General features: G+C 35.2%; 1 protein-coding gene across 5 annotated transcripts in view; it reads right to left on the bottom strand.

Annotated features, from left to right (window-relative positions):
• Positions 1-15,450, bottom strand: part of LOC106065232 (anhydro-N-acetylmuramic acid kinase-like) — a 29,192-nt gene that overhangs the window by 12,815 nt on the left and 927 nt on the right. The window contains exons 2-5 of one of the 5 annotated variants that reach the window (XM_056037357.1): positions 2,127-2,237; positions 1,932-1,984; positions 1,344-1,591; positions 307-488 (exon numbers count right to left, since the gene is read on the bottom strand). In XM_056037357.1, the coding sequence (XP_055893332.1) occupies positions 307-488; positions 1,344-1,532 (371 nt within the window). In that variant the 5' untranslated portion in view covers positions 1,533-1,591; positions 1,932-1,984; positions 2,127-2,237. Of the gene's footprint in view, positions 1-306; positions 489-1,343; positions 1,592-1,931; positions 1,985-2,126; positions 2,238-7,134; positions 7,227-15,450 lie in introns of those variants that run through there. The other 4 variants (XM_013224023.2, XM_013224028.2, XM_056037356.1 and 1 more) reach the window with 4 other exon arrangements.

The following is a 15,450-nucleotide window of genomic DNA, read 5'->3' as shown; positions in this document are numbered from 1 at the left end:
GCTATAGTGGACCAGTAGGCTTATACACAGAGCATGCTATAGTGGACAATTAGGCCTATACATAGTGCATGCTATAGTGGACCAAAGGTCTATACACTGTGCATGCTATAGTGCATGATGTAGTGGACTAGTAGGTCTATACATAGTGCATGTTATAGTGGACCAGTAGGTCTATACACAGAACATGCAATAGTTGAATAAAAGATACTAAAAAAAAAGCTATAATTTTTTATTTAAATTAAAGCTGATTTGGTCATTGTGCTGGTTACACCACACCCTAGTTTCATTTCTGGCCATACTACTAACCTGATGTAAGAAGAAATGACTTCACCGTCTCCAAGTTGGAATGTTATTCCCTTGTCAGGCTGATGAAACACTGTGTGTCCGTGGGATGATATGAAGTCGGGTTTTAGATTTCTGCTTTCAATAAACTTCTCCAAGCACTGACCTACAAAATGGCTGTAATCTATGTGAAGCTTGACTAAGTCCTATTATATATAGTAAAAAAAACTATAAATAAATCCTTCTGGATTAAACATTTTTCAAACAGACCCTACTGGATTAATAATATTCTCACGTTGACACATACATAATAGATGAAACTAGATATTTGATTTTTCCTATTTTTTCTTATTTACAGTTCTTGTTAACTATACTATTTATATATGACAATAGAAATCATAATTTAAATCTCACTTTTAACAATTGTGTGGATATTAATTAAACCATTCAATTAAACATAAAAGTTATATTGCAAAAATAAAATACTTAAAAAAAAAAAACCTTTGCAAAGGGAAGAACTGCAAATTTATCTCAAGTTGGAATAAAACAAAATTTATTAATTACTACTAATTGAGTAACTAATTCCTTTTTAAATTGATTAAAGTATTGCCATTGACAATGACACAAAATTTCAGAGAATGGTAATGGGAAGTTGGAGAATAAAAGTGACATGATGTAATAAGGGGAATAGATCCATACATAATCCAGATTTCTCATTAAGTAGCATTTATTTCCCTTATTTCAATTAAAAAAATTTATTTCCAATACTTAATTAACTAGTTGGATAATTTTTTAAAAATTAAATCACGTTTTGTCAGGTACGATGTATAATTGTGTGCAAAATTCCAACTTAATTTGAGAGTGGGAAGTCAGAGAAAAAACTTGTTCAAACTTTTTACCAGACAGAGTGAGATGATATAAACATTGTAAAAATATACAACTATTTACTGTAGCTACAAGTTGTTTTTTTTTCTTTACAAAACTCTATGCTAAATATTTAAATCTATGAGTTTGACTAATGCTTTTTGAAGTGAACTATAAGTTGAAACACCTAAACTTACAATCCCTGATAATGTTGTGGCTTTGCCAAGTCTCTCTTGCATGTTTTTGCTGTATGTGACTGTGACAGCATGCTCTATTCTATAACCCCAGATGTCTGTCTCTGGATCCCCAGTAAACTCAGCATAGCACATGTCAAGGCCATCTAGTGATGTGCCAGACATAATGCCAATGCCATAGTAAGAAGTCATCCTCACTGTTGTTGTTTTCCTTAAAGACTTGCCAAGTTGAAAGCAAAAGTAGAATTGACCTGTACAATGAATATGCAAACATGAACTGGTCAAGCAACTTATTCATAGGGACTTGACTCCTAACCTACAAATCACATTATCTAAATAAACATGACCTATAAAATAAAAAACATAAACATGATCTGTAAAGTATTCTAAATAATTATCTAAATAATGCAACTATATACACAATTCTACAGCCAAGCCTGTTGTCACCTTTAAAAAAAAAGTTAAATGTTAAGAAAACAATTTAAGCTATTCTGCATAGATATTTTAAAACTTGAGACATAAGTTGTTTTTTTAAGTGTTGAAGCTTAAAGTCTTACATTTAAAATTAATTAGAATAGTGACATGACCTACTTACTAAACGAGAACTGAACACAATCCTACATCAGACAACAAGCCTGGCAATCCTGCAAATAAAAGTTGGATACGATATGTTTAACGCACACGGACACAAAATGCTATTTCAATTAACTAGTCTAATTCTAGAACTAAAAATAAATCAAGAAATAACCAAAATCAATATACAAATAGAATGAAACCAAGACTGACTGGATGTGCGCAGGTTGTGCTATCAGTGTTCCAGCCTTGAGTAGCACAGGTAAAAGTGCACATTATAAAAGACACATGGGAAAACAGCAGAAATGTTCCAAGTACACAATGCTGACAAAAAGTGAAAAACAGTAAATAAACAGGCAGCAAGTGCTCTCTTTAAGTAAAAACAGATTTAGTAGCACAAGGCTCCGCGAAGTCCCACTTCCATATCAATAGCGTGAATCTGAAATCTACGACGTAATAATTACTATTAGATCTATAGTCTCCACCACAACTTCACCCTGAAATATTAAGGCTATATTTATTCTAAGTTGTTCCCCTTTATTCATTTCTTTTTTAAGCAGTAAAAGAAATATACTTGTAGCCTTCTAAATTTTGTCAGTAAATAATGTATTCTTATTTTCTACATGTTTCGGATGTTCCTTAAGAATTGAAGATGAATACACCCTAACCCAAACCTTCTGTTAGACAGAGAGGTGTGGCGGCGGGTAGGGTTCGAACCGGGACCATCAAGACCTCAGTAAGCTACAGAGTGCATACCTCACTGCCAGACCTTTCATAAGATCTAGGCTATAAGCAGATTGTTGTTGTATTTCGTTCTGAAAGGTGTCGACAACTAAAAAAATATCTATCAATCTTTCCAAAAACATCATCAACAATAACAAAACAAACTTCAATTATAAAAAAAGAATAGATTTCGATCTAGATTTAGATGCCAATTTAGATTAGGCTAAATGATACATGGTGTAACCAATGGGCATTTATGGTAATCAATTCACTGTTTATGTTTTGATTGACACAAAATATTCTTAAAACATATTATAATAAACAATGTTACAAAGACAGTTTGTGTAAAAACACAAACTCAAAATCGGCCCCCGAAGTGGTCCACACAGGCAGGTAAATAGGAAGTTTCAATATTTCAGAAAGAATATGAATAGGTAGGTTTCAATATTTCAGAAAGAATATCAGAATGAAAAGACAAATGACAGAGAAGAAAAGAGAAATAACGTTGACAGATCATGTGTGGTGCCCCAAAAGTCCAGTAGACCAAGGGATAGATGAAAGTGAATGTGAAATTAGATGTGAACCTGGCCTAACTGATGTCTTATTTTTGTTTATCTAATTGATGTTGTCTTGTAAAGGGTCAATCTGTTATTCAAAGTCTCAAAAAAAAAAAAAAAAAAAAATTCCGTAAAAAAAAAATTCCTTTAGTTTAGTGTTCCATGGCTATGGCTGCAGTTCACGCGATAATATGAAAAACTACTTATTAATTGATGTTTTAAATTTGTTTAACTTAAATGTATACGAAATAGATATTTTCTTTTAAAAAGAAACATTTTATTTTATAAATGTAGTTAGTTTGACAGAACTTACGTAACTTAACAATACAATTGTAAAAAAAAAATATTTTTTGACAAAAAAAATCTACAACTATTTGCACAAATGTGTTCTAAATATGGTAAATAGTCATCTCCCTTACTAAATAGCCTCCAGTGTTTGTTACTTGGAATGGGTCTAAAATATTATGATGTCGGATTTTCACTATCTCTTCTAGTTTACGAGATCTAAACGGGACGGACGGACAGACTACACAAAACTAATAGCGTCTTTCCCCTTTCGGGGACCGCTAACAAATTGCATTTAGTTTTGTAGGCGAATTTAAAGTCGCAAAAAAAAAAATATAAAAAAATTAATAAATAAATAGGAGATTAAATGCAGACATTGGCTTTTGCAGAAGTTTATTTTTGCTAGAGAATCTTATGCTAGGAGAGGTGAAGGCCGCCATCACTAGCACATTTCAATGCAGAGGCGCAATCCTTTTTTTTTTAATCCAATGGATACGTAGTTGAGGACGTGATGCAGAATTAAGATGGAGTGTTGTGAATAGTGAACTACATGAACATTTCCAGTCTCTCCATTAGGCCGCCATGATGCTATACATTTCATACGATTTATTGCTTGGTCAGTACCCAACTCGAGATGTGAGGGTCTGAGTTTCTTTTTCAATGCATATGCTACGACCATTTCGCACTTTGTTAGACGTCGTGCCATAAAGCGAAGTGGCTGCGACTCTCTGGCCCAAAAGTGAACTGCTGTACTTTCGGGAAAGAAGTTCATGTAATTTCTGAAACTCTGATGAAGCAGAGCAAAGTCAGGGAGGCTGGCTGTGTTGTAGAACGCCATGTTGACCTAATTGTAAAAGCATATGTCACAAAACCGCTAAGAATCAGCACATTCACACAGATGTCTTTACTAAGCAGTGAACGTCAACAGACTGAACAAGTCGACACAAGTTTGTTTTTGTTTGGTTTCTTTGCTACGACATCAAAGATCAGTGTAAGTCATTTTGAAGGAAATCAAGCAGCGTGAACGAGAAAGACACTTTGCATAGTACATGATCCCCCCCCCTCCCACATTTTTATCTCTCGCTTGGCAATAAAGAATTTACTTTGTTATGACATAAGCATTAGTTCTTACATACAAGTCTTTACATTATGACATGAATATTAGTTCTTACAATCCAAGTCTTTACATTATGACATGAATATTAGTTCTTACAATCCAAGTCTGTACATTATGACATGAATATTAGTTCTTACAATCCAAGTCTTTACATTATGACATGAATATTAGTTCTTACAATCCAAGTCTGTACATTATGACATGAATACTAGTTCTTACAATCCAAGTCTTTACATTATGACATGAATACTAGTTCTTACAATCCAAGTCTTTACATTATGACATGAATATTAGTTCTTACAATCCAAGTCTGTACATTATAACATGAATACTAGTTCTTACAATCCAAGTCTGTACATTATGACATGAATATTAGTTCTTACAAGTCAGCACAATGACAGTATTTCAACAAATATGTCTGATGGGGGAGACAACGTAGGAATGCAGATAAGAAAGATAAGATGCAGAAATGTGACCTCAAAATACATTTGCGTTCCATCAATTAGACATGTTTAGGCATATAATTAAAACACGACCTTTGTCACGTGTGCAAACACAATAAAACATATTTTCTAATGAAGACCAGTAATTTAAGCGCATTCAAACTGAGTGGAGTCTATATCAGTACCAAACATATGTAATATATACAATACCGCAAAGATATATAAGTTTGTTGGTCTATTGTACGGACTACAATAGATTGAATAGGCCAGTATAGACCCTAATTGGACCTAGACATGTTTCAGACCAAGACATGCTAAGTATTATCCAATTAAAGGTCCCTGCAATATATTACATGTTTTTTTTTCTCCCAGTCCCTGCAGTATATTACATGTTTATTTTTAATCCCTACAGTATATTACATGTTTTTTTAGTCCCTACAGTATATTACATGTTTTTTTTTCTCCCAGTCCCTGCAGTATATTACATGTTTATTTTTAATCCCTACAGTATATTACATGTTTTTTTAGTCCCTACAGTATATTACATGTTTTTTTTTCTCCCAGTCCCTGCAGTATATTACATGTTTATTTTTAATCCCTACAGTATATTACATGTTTTTTTTCTCTCCCAGTCCCTGCAATAAATTACATGTTTTTTTTCTCTCCCAGTCCCTGCAATAAATTACATGTTTTTTTTCTCTCCCAGTCCCTGCAATAAATTACATGTTTCTCCCAGTCCCTACAGTATATTACATGTTTTTCTTTTCCCACCCAACTCTAATGTGGAATGTAAAGGCGGTTGGTCGTTGTGATGACCTTAACATCATCTACCGTATAGATCACAAGGTCTGAAAGGGGAATACAATTAAAATGTTCTTTTAGAAACAAAACAAAACGAACGACTGTTTTGTTAGCGTTGAACTTTATTATACTGTGCATGGTCGTAAAACATTTCAACCAAATAATGTCAAATAAATACTAGCCGGGATGTAGAGAGCCCAATACTCGCTTAGTTCATCCTTTCCCTAGATAACTGACATGTTTTTAGTGAATATCCTAACCACCTCATCCTCCATGACTGCAAACCAGTTGGTCTGCGGCTGTTTATCTGGTATTCACAGCTAACCCTTACATCTAAGGGACCTTCTATCTGCCACCTGGGGACGCGCTTGGTAGCTCAACCAAGGTCTCATTCAATTAACTGATTATTGGAATACAAGATTAGCTACTAAGAAGCATGGGAAACTTCATGGCGAAAGATTTCAAGATTTGAGTTTAACAGGATAATTTCAGAATTATTTCTAAATGCCTTTTAAAGTGGATTGAGAAATAGTGACACATAAACCAGCAGCCTGAATTATTTGAACGCCAAAATTAATTCAATTAGCAATAGCAATTATTTCTATTTTCAAAATGCTCCGAAATGAGAGATGTACAGGGGCTTCTAAAAATAAGTTTTGCAATGTCTTGCTCAGAGATTGAGCATTCTTTACCTAACAAAAACAAAAAGTCACTTTCGAAACCACAAAATGATGAACAATCATAATAGGCCTATAATTTATTATTTTAATTATGATATAAAAATGCCTTCCTGTAATACAATTATTATGTTAATTATACAACATTAATATATCACATTCAATTGCAAAGAAATTTAATGCGTAATGATTGCATAACTTAAAAAAAAATACCGGTATACGTTATTTAAGTAATGGTTTTATTACTTTGAAATGTTCAATAGATATTGCTTAATGTGTACAATAGACTAGAGTACACCTTAAAAATAAAAGTCTCTCTTTGAATTGTCTAATTAACCAATTATCTTAAGGCTGAAGACACTTCTCTACGTTTCATACATATCTATAGGTCTACAAATTAAGTTTATCTTGAAAGTTAAGTAAAATAATTTGTACTGAAAAAACAAATAAAAAAAAAAGTAATTGATTCCAAAATAAATTTAGATGAAAGGAAAAAAAATGGAAATTGATTTTCCTACACTTAAACATCACCATACACACGTAATTAAACACCTGAATTTATTTTAAATCTAATTTTTGTAAGATAGAATTGTAACTTTATCAACCGCTAGGACTTACACATTATCATATCGAGCAATATTTTCACTATAGCGATCTCATCCAAAATAAATCGCCATTGTTTGTCCATAATCTCACCCAGTAACACCCCCCCCCTTTTCTCGTTTTTCGTGGTTCAGCTTTTTGAATTATATAAACACACACACACACACTCAAATAAAAAGCATATGAAGTGTGTGAGAGAGAACTGCGTATTGTCAAGTGTTTAAGCGAATATATAAAACACATGTAACGTGAGACGGCGCCAGGAGTTGTGTCCCTCTGGTATGACTGCCATACTTACCGCCAATCACATGGTAAACATTTCAACTAATGCCAACCCCTTATTCTAGTGATATCAAACTATTGACATGCAAGTTTACAGGCGACACCAAGAGAACATTTAGTCAACTGTGCAAGGTGCAAAAAACAACAGAAGAGATCGACACTAAAGTATGTGTTTAGTGATATTTTCTGGTTTATAATCGGCCTTCTAGCTCAACCTATACCCACATTTTTGGCGGGGAAAAAAAGTCGAGTTCAAAGGGAAACACAACTCTGCGGTTTCATTGAGCACTCTGGAAACACGTTTCGAAAGGCCGGATTAGGCCCCAGAACGTAGTTTGGGAGTCACTGAGCATGTAAAGAACTCAATGATTTTCTAACAGTACTTTAGTCTTGCCTTTAGTGATATGCGTACCACGCTGCTTTACATCTGCTCACAGAGCTACTTCTGCGCCCAAAAATATTCATTTAGCCTGCTAGTAAGTTTCGAACAAAAAAAAATGAAATGATCTCTACTTCCAAGTTTAGCAAGACGTTGAGCCCGTAGGCTAGATAAACTTGTCATACAGGACCAATGACCATCTATAGGTATAATTCTCTTCGTGGCTCAAGACTTTGGACGAGAAGAAGAAGTAAAAGAAAGATCACTCTTTTATTTCTGCGGATAGAGTAACCTCACGAAAAAACAAGAAAAAGGGAAGGGGGGGGGGAGGAGAGCAAGTATTTACAAAATAGCAGGGCCGGACCGTTGTAACCAAGAAAGATCACTTTTTTTTTTAAATTTCTACCTCACGTAAAAAAGAGGGGGGGGGGGGGGAGAGAACAAGTATTTTTTCACCCGTCACTACGGATGGCTGCCTGGTCGTGCGGTTTGCGCGCTGGACTGTCGTTTGGATTTATCGATAGTCCCAAGTTCAAACCCTGCCCGCTCCCACCTTCTTCATCCTGCGGGAGGTTTGGAAGAGGAAAAAAACTATCTTCAACTCTGAAGAAACATCCGAAGCATGTAAAACATTTTACAAACAAACATTTTACAAACACTAAATAGCAGCGCCGGACTTAAACATTGTGACCAAGAAGTCATGGAAAGAGAACAAGTAATCTACTATGTATATTCACCCGGCACTAAATAGCAAGGCGGACTTAAGCATTGTGGGGCCCTATGCAAAACTGATTTCGCGGGGCCACGTTTGGGTAGGGAAGAGGATAATAAGTGAAATTTAAGAGTTTGTTTTAGAAAATAAATTCGTCTTTCATTTTATTCATTCTTTTCTACGCATAGAATTACTTTACGTGTAGCGAAGTCATACAGTATATCATAAAAATTATGTTGCCTACATAGATCACGCTCAATAGCAAGAATTACCAAATGTTTCAATATATCTTTGAGAATTGTTGACCTCAAGTAATTCTTCATTAGTTTGAGGCGCGAGAAGCTTCTTTCACTAGATTACACAATTACGGATATTGCACAATGCCGTTTTTTTATCGCCGGTAAAATTGGCGTTTTCCATATTGAATGACACCCCAAAATGACAATTTTTGTCTATATATTCCTTATATTTTAAGGACTTTTTCGTATCTTTTGCAATTTCGGGTGATTTCCAGGAGCTCCTGGTAAATCGACAGGAGGGCGCGGGAAGTCTGTTTTAAGTTATAAAATGGTCTAATTTAATAAAATTTATACACTTTGAATTAGCGCGAGTCTTATGAAAGTGCGGGGCCCACTGCGGTCGCATAGGTTGCAGTGGCCAAAGCCGGCACTGTAAAATAGCGGCGTATGGTACGCCGCCGGTCGACTAGTATCTATTAATTCTTAAATGTGTCAGCATCGCAATGTTTTAACGCTATATGTTTGAGGGCTTGGTTAGAATCAGTTGATATCTACTTTTTAAAAAAATTTGAAGCTAAAGAAAATTCGTAGTGTGAAGATGTCGGTCAAAGTTCAGTTGAACTTATTGATTGGCTCAATTATCAACATTGGTAAACTAAGGGAGATAAGGAGGAAGGGAAACAACTCTCTGCCTCACACAGGATATGTCAACACTGGCTCACCAGACACTCAGATTTAATGCTTTCAGACTTAGCATTTTTTTCAATCGATGATACTGTTTGATTAATCACAAGGCGAAGAGCTTAAGGATATTTTATATTGCTAAGGCTTGTCTGCGAGTCCAAAGATTGAGGGATACAGTATTTTCCGTGGCTACGCATCCCCAGCTGCGACCTACATATTTTGCCACTTTCATCACAGACATAACCATTTTCCGTCGGTGGTCAATTTAGAGTTTCTTTCCGCCGTCAACGTTTATCCACGACAGTGGATTTTCTTTTTGTTGCTAAATAAGATGGACAAGGCAGATCAAAGATAAAGAGCTATTAGATTTCATTTACAAAAATAAGCATTTCAATGTTTATTTTCAATTATCAGCTCTTTTGTAATAAACATATACAAACAATAAAGAGAAGTAAAATTACTCTTTCAGACCTTGCGATCTATAAGGCAGATTATGTAAAGGTCATGTTTTTGTGGCCCATGGTTAACGAGGATGTCATGTGGTCAGCACAACAACCAAACGCCTTAACTTTGCCCTAAGTACCAGTTAAGGCTGGGTGGACGCGGGCACGCTGCCCTGCCTCATCGTGGCGCCCGCGTGGAAACGGCCATTTGAGGAAGTGGCTAGGCGAAATGGGTAGCAAAACAGGACTCCCGTGGGGATGCCCACGGGTAGACGAGAGTCCACCCCTTGCACGGGCGGGGTTGTAACAAAGTCCCCACAAACACGTCACCAATCCATGCGCTGTTCCTCAAAGGGACCGTTACATAAATGGCGGATCCCGCACAGTTAGCTTGGTACATTGAAGGAAAATGGCAGAAGTCCCCGGTGCAGTCCCGGCCTTCGGCCGTGTCTCTAGTCCACGTGTCGGGGGCCGAACGCATCGGTAAACAGCAATGCCTCACATAGGCATTGTCTAGGGTCTCTCCCAAACAGAACTGTGTGTTCACACAGGTTTGTTTTTTTTTACTGTTTGGCGTCCAAGCAGGTTTTTTTTCAAACTTAGAGCTCGAAGAGCCTTCGGCTCAGCTCTTAGACATCAACAAGGCTGGGTGGACTAAAAGTCCCGAAAATTCAAACTCACAGTCACCGACATTTGGACCTGGGACACCTGCTCGGAAGCCTAAAGCTTTACGAGCCACCCTGCCCCCCCCCCCCAAAAAAAAAAAAAAGAATTGTAATTATAAATATAAACCAGTGGTTCCTAAACTTTTTTTTTGTCTCGTAGACCCCTTGCCTTGTTTTTGATAGACCCCCTGCCTAACTTATATTTCTTTTTTTGCTCAATCCTCAACTACTTTTTTAAAAACTAATTTCTAACTGTAGTGAATCGAAGAGTGAACAAGTCATTTAAAACTTCATTTCAAGTTAGAGAGATCTTTTTGATTTATAAAATTCAAATTTAAACCAATTAAAATATCAATTAATATGTATAAATGGAATCACGAAACACACTGGAATTTTTTTTTTATCCGTTGCTACGGATACTATGTATCATATAGAAATTTGTTCAGACACAAGAGATCTTGTAAGACGATCAAAAAGCAACATCTTCTCTATATGATGTTGAAGACAGATTTTGTGGGTGTATTCTTAACTTTATTTTGAGTGATCGAAAGTGTTTCAAACCTTTAGCTTTTTATCAGGGTGGCATCGTCTCAAATAAGACTAAGACTAAGACTGCTTTATTGATCCTTACGGAAATTTGTTGTGATTACAAGGACTCTTTTCTCATATAAAGACAACACAACAGAAAAATACACATAAATACAACAGACACAACATAAAGAGTTCATTCAGCGACTACACAAAGGCATCTTAGTGCTTTTCATGTTCCCTGATCAACGAGTGGCGGTGATTTTGTCTGACCGAGTGATGTACGAACGAGTTTTTGTATCGCTCTGTTCTTGTTTTGATTGACAGCAGTCGCCCTCTTCGCGACGACCTGACGTAGTTCTGATGGAGTGGGTGGCCGTTATCTTCCAAGATTTTTTCAATTTTCCTTAGACACTTTTGTTCAAAAAGTTCCTTTAAATATGGTAATGTTGTGAGTGTAATTTTTGACGTCGCAATAGTTTAGATGAAGCGTTGCCTTGCCAACAAGTTATTCCGTATGTTAGCAAATTTTGTATATCATCCTCCAGCGTAATTGGTTTCATATAGTCATAAACTAGGCTCTTAAACAAGCGCTCGTTTCACAAGGAAGGAATGAAGCCCAACTTAAGATAATCAACGCTGTACAATCTACATTTCTTTTTGCTAAACATTATTTACATGTAGACAAAATTAAGCTATTGAAATAAGTATTGAAATTAAATACAATAATTTTTCGTTTGAATAGCAGGATAAATATTTATAGCTAAGGTAGAAATCATATATTAGTTCATGAAACGAATACATTAATGGGATGTAAAAATTAAAGTCACGACCTGCTTAATGGAAATCGTAGACCACCGTGGACATCTCATAGACCCCCAATTTATTTTTTTCTTTTCATAGACCCCTTGGAGGTCTTCGTAGACCCCTGGGGGTCTATATAGACCACTTTGGGAATCACTGATATAAACATTAATGATTTCTTTTATATTTCACATGATAAAACCGAAACATACAAGATTTTTGTCCTATTAAGTATCACAGAAAATCAAAAGATTGTTCCTTTTTTCCCCCAGAAAAACCCAATGAACTAACAGTATGTGAATATCAGGTTTACAAAACATTGGCAAATAATACAGAAAAGGTGCCAATGTGTTATCTAATAATGAAATTATCATGCTTTGAATTTGCGATAATTTACATGTATATTCACATCCCTATTTCAGTGCAACCTCAATACAGCGGTTCTCAAACGTTTTAACTCGGCGACCCCCTTTTACTATGCTCAACTATGTGGTGACCCCCAACAGTAAAACTATTTAAGTTTATAAGCATAAGTAACTGTACTTTTGCTATTGGTATAAAAACCTAATCCAAATGTCAATATCTGATATGTATTGCTAAAGTTTTATGTTTAAGTCACAAAAACAACATGTAATCGCCGTATACTCTTGAAATAGATATTTCTTCCTTTAATTAAATTCCAAGCAAATGAAATTTTGAAAATTTAGGGCATGCGTTTATTAAAATTTCTATTAGGTATCCATCATATTCCTGTTCCAGACATATTTCTGTTCCATACATATTCCTGTTCTATACATAAGTGACAATTTGAAAAACACGAAGGAGCTGGATAGTGATCAGGATAATAGTCAACTACATTGCTACAATTGTTTGGAGAGCGTGACATTATTTCTGTTTCATCAGATGAGAATTCTATGGAAAGTCATTGCAAAATCACAAACAATGTCATCTTCTGTATCTATTTTTTTCTTCTGTGTTTAGTCTTAATGACTAATAGGCTGAAAAAAAAAATCTTTCGCAAAAATATATTATTGAAAATACAGACAAGTCCGGTCATAGCTGCTAACACTTGATTAAGATTAAGGACGTAATCATCTTCTTTTTTTGAAGTAACGTCTGTATTATATAAGATACGATATAAGAAGATCTGTGTAACTGATATTAAATAGAAATCATTTCTTTCTATATCTAAACATTCCTGCAGATGAAGCGATATCTATGTTAATAAAGCACGAATGTTGAATATCGAATAACGTTATGAGTTCTTCCATGATGAAAATATTTTAATAACATGAGCTACTATAATCGCTTTTCACTTTCTTCAAGACGTTACAACAGAAATGAGATCTATCATTCCGCAACGTTCATTTATGCATTAAGAGTGAGTTGATATAAGCTTTGTAAAGAAAAAAACATATCATTTAGGCGTCTATGTTTGAGGAGTTTGTGTGATTAAAACAGAAGATATAAAGGGTGGGTGAATAAGATGTCACTGCAGTGAACAACATTTTCATAATTTAGACCAAAGCCTGCCGGACCGGCCTTAGATAAATGGAAGCCCTAAGCGAAGGGAACTTGGTAGCCCCAAATGAAAACGGAAAATAAAAAAAAATAAAAGGCTAAAAAACAAGGTTACAAAGACAGTTTGTGTGGAAACACAAACTCAAAATCGGCCGCCGAAGTGGTCCACCCAGGCAGGCTTCATAATTTTCAGAAAGAACATCCGAATGAAATTATATCAAAGACAAATGACAGATAAGAATGGAGAAAGAAGGTTGACAGATCCTGTGTAGTGCCCCAGCGATCAAAGGATAGTTGAAAGTGAATGTAAAGTTAGATGTGAACCTGGCCTAACTCTTGTCTTATAATTGATCGAATTGTTTTGAAAAGGCGCAATCTCTTATTCGACTCCTCAAGAAAACAAAACATTCCGTTAAAAAAATAAAAGTATAAAAGGTGGCAAAAAAATGCAGTTTACAAGTTTTATATTTAGCTTAAATTATGTTTAACTTATGCTGCCTAGTTTGCCTATGCCCAAGGCCAGCCCTGACGAAAGAGACACATTATCAAAAAGGAGGACATGTCCTCCTTTTGCCAGACGTCCGGTAACCTACCAATCAGTATATAAATCAAAAGGCCACAATAATATAATTTTGATTTCTATTACTTTTCTGTCCTGAAATGGACCCCCTCTAATTCATTTGGCTCTTGCGTAGGCCTAATGGGCAAGATGTAGATCAATAAAGATCAATCAGGACTGTTAACCGACTGCGAAAAACTATTTATGCAGTCAATAAAAAAAAAAACAACAACTGATTACTTTCGTGACCCATTAATCGGTACAGATAACGCTGTGCTAGCCGAGTTAGATTTACATTTTTAAAAAATCGAGTCTAGGACAAAAAAAAACATGGCAGCAATCAAGATATAGATCTAGATATAGATCTACGTCAATAATGTAGTGTAAATAGGCCTATCGCATTCTGTTATATAAAAAAATAGCCAATAAAACTTTTAAAGTAATTATATGAAATTACTTGGGATGTTTTCAAGACTTTTAGTCGTCACTGAGAAGTATATAAATCTAGAAGCCTAATTTCTAAAGCGCTTGTTTGTGTGTGTGTAAACGTGTGTTTCGTATGTGAACGTACTTCGATCGTGTCTGCATCTACATTTTTTATGTAGTTATTCTGAGGTGGACAAATGTAGTCAAACCGAATTTCAATGTATTTGGATCAATGAAATTATCCTATCCTATTTAAGAATCTAGATCTCATCTCGAGGTTCAGATTAGTGCGTGCTTATTTTAAATTTGAATCATGAGAGTAGCCAGTCAGATTGGGGGAAGCAGGGTCAACAATTATCAAATTTCCGCAATCATCCCAACAAAACATTTTAGCAACCTCAAGAACCTGTCACGTGACTCCTTCTAAGTAGTGGTATAAACCTTCGTCACTTAATAATAATAATAATTTTATTTAGAAAGCGCTGTTAACAAACAAAATGTAGGCTCAAGGCGCTGTAATAACATCAGCAAACTGGACAGCTAAAATGACAATTAATCTAAAAAAGTTTTAAACAGATAGGTCTTAATGTTCTTCTTAAAAGTGGTGTAGCATGTCTGTCTGAGATCAATGGAAAGTGAGTTCCAAACCTTTGGTTTGTTCTTTTCCTCCATACGACTCAACATAAAACATCTTGTGTATCCACACTTTACTCAACATAAAACATCTTGTGTATCCACAGTTTACTCAAAATAAAACATCTTGTGTATCCACACTTTACTCAATATAAAACATCTTGTGTATCCACAGTTTACTCAACATAAAACATCTTGTGTATCCACACTTTACTCAACATAAAACATCTTGTGTATCCACACTTTACTCAACATAAAACATCTTGTGTATCCACAGTTTACTCAACATAAAACATCTTGTGTATCCACACTTTACTCAACATAAAACATCTTGTGTATCCACACTTTACTCAACATAAAACATCTTGTGTATCCACAGTTTACTCAACATAAAACATCTTGTGTATCCACAGTTTACTCAACATAAAACATCTTGTGTATCCACACTTTACTCAA

Source organism: Biomphalaria glabrata, chromosome 8, assembly GCF_947242115.1.
Source record: "Biomphalaria glabrata chromosome 8, xgBioGlab47.1, whole genome shotgun sequence".
Classification (NCBI taxonomy): domain Eukaryota; kingdom Metazoa; phylum Mollusca; class Gastropoda; family Planorbidae; genus Biomphalaria; species Biomphalaria glabrata.
The sequence above is the reverse complement of the archived record's forward strand: the minus strand, read 5'-3'. Positions and strand labels throughout refer to the sequence as shown.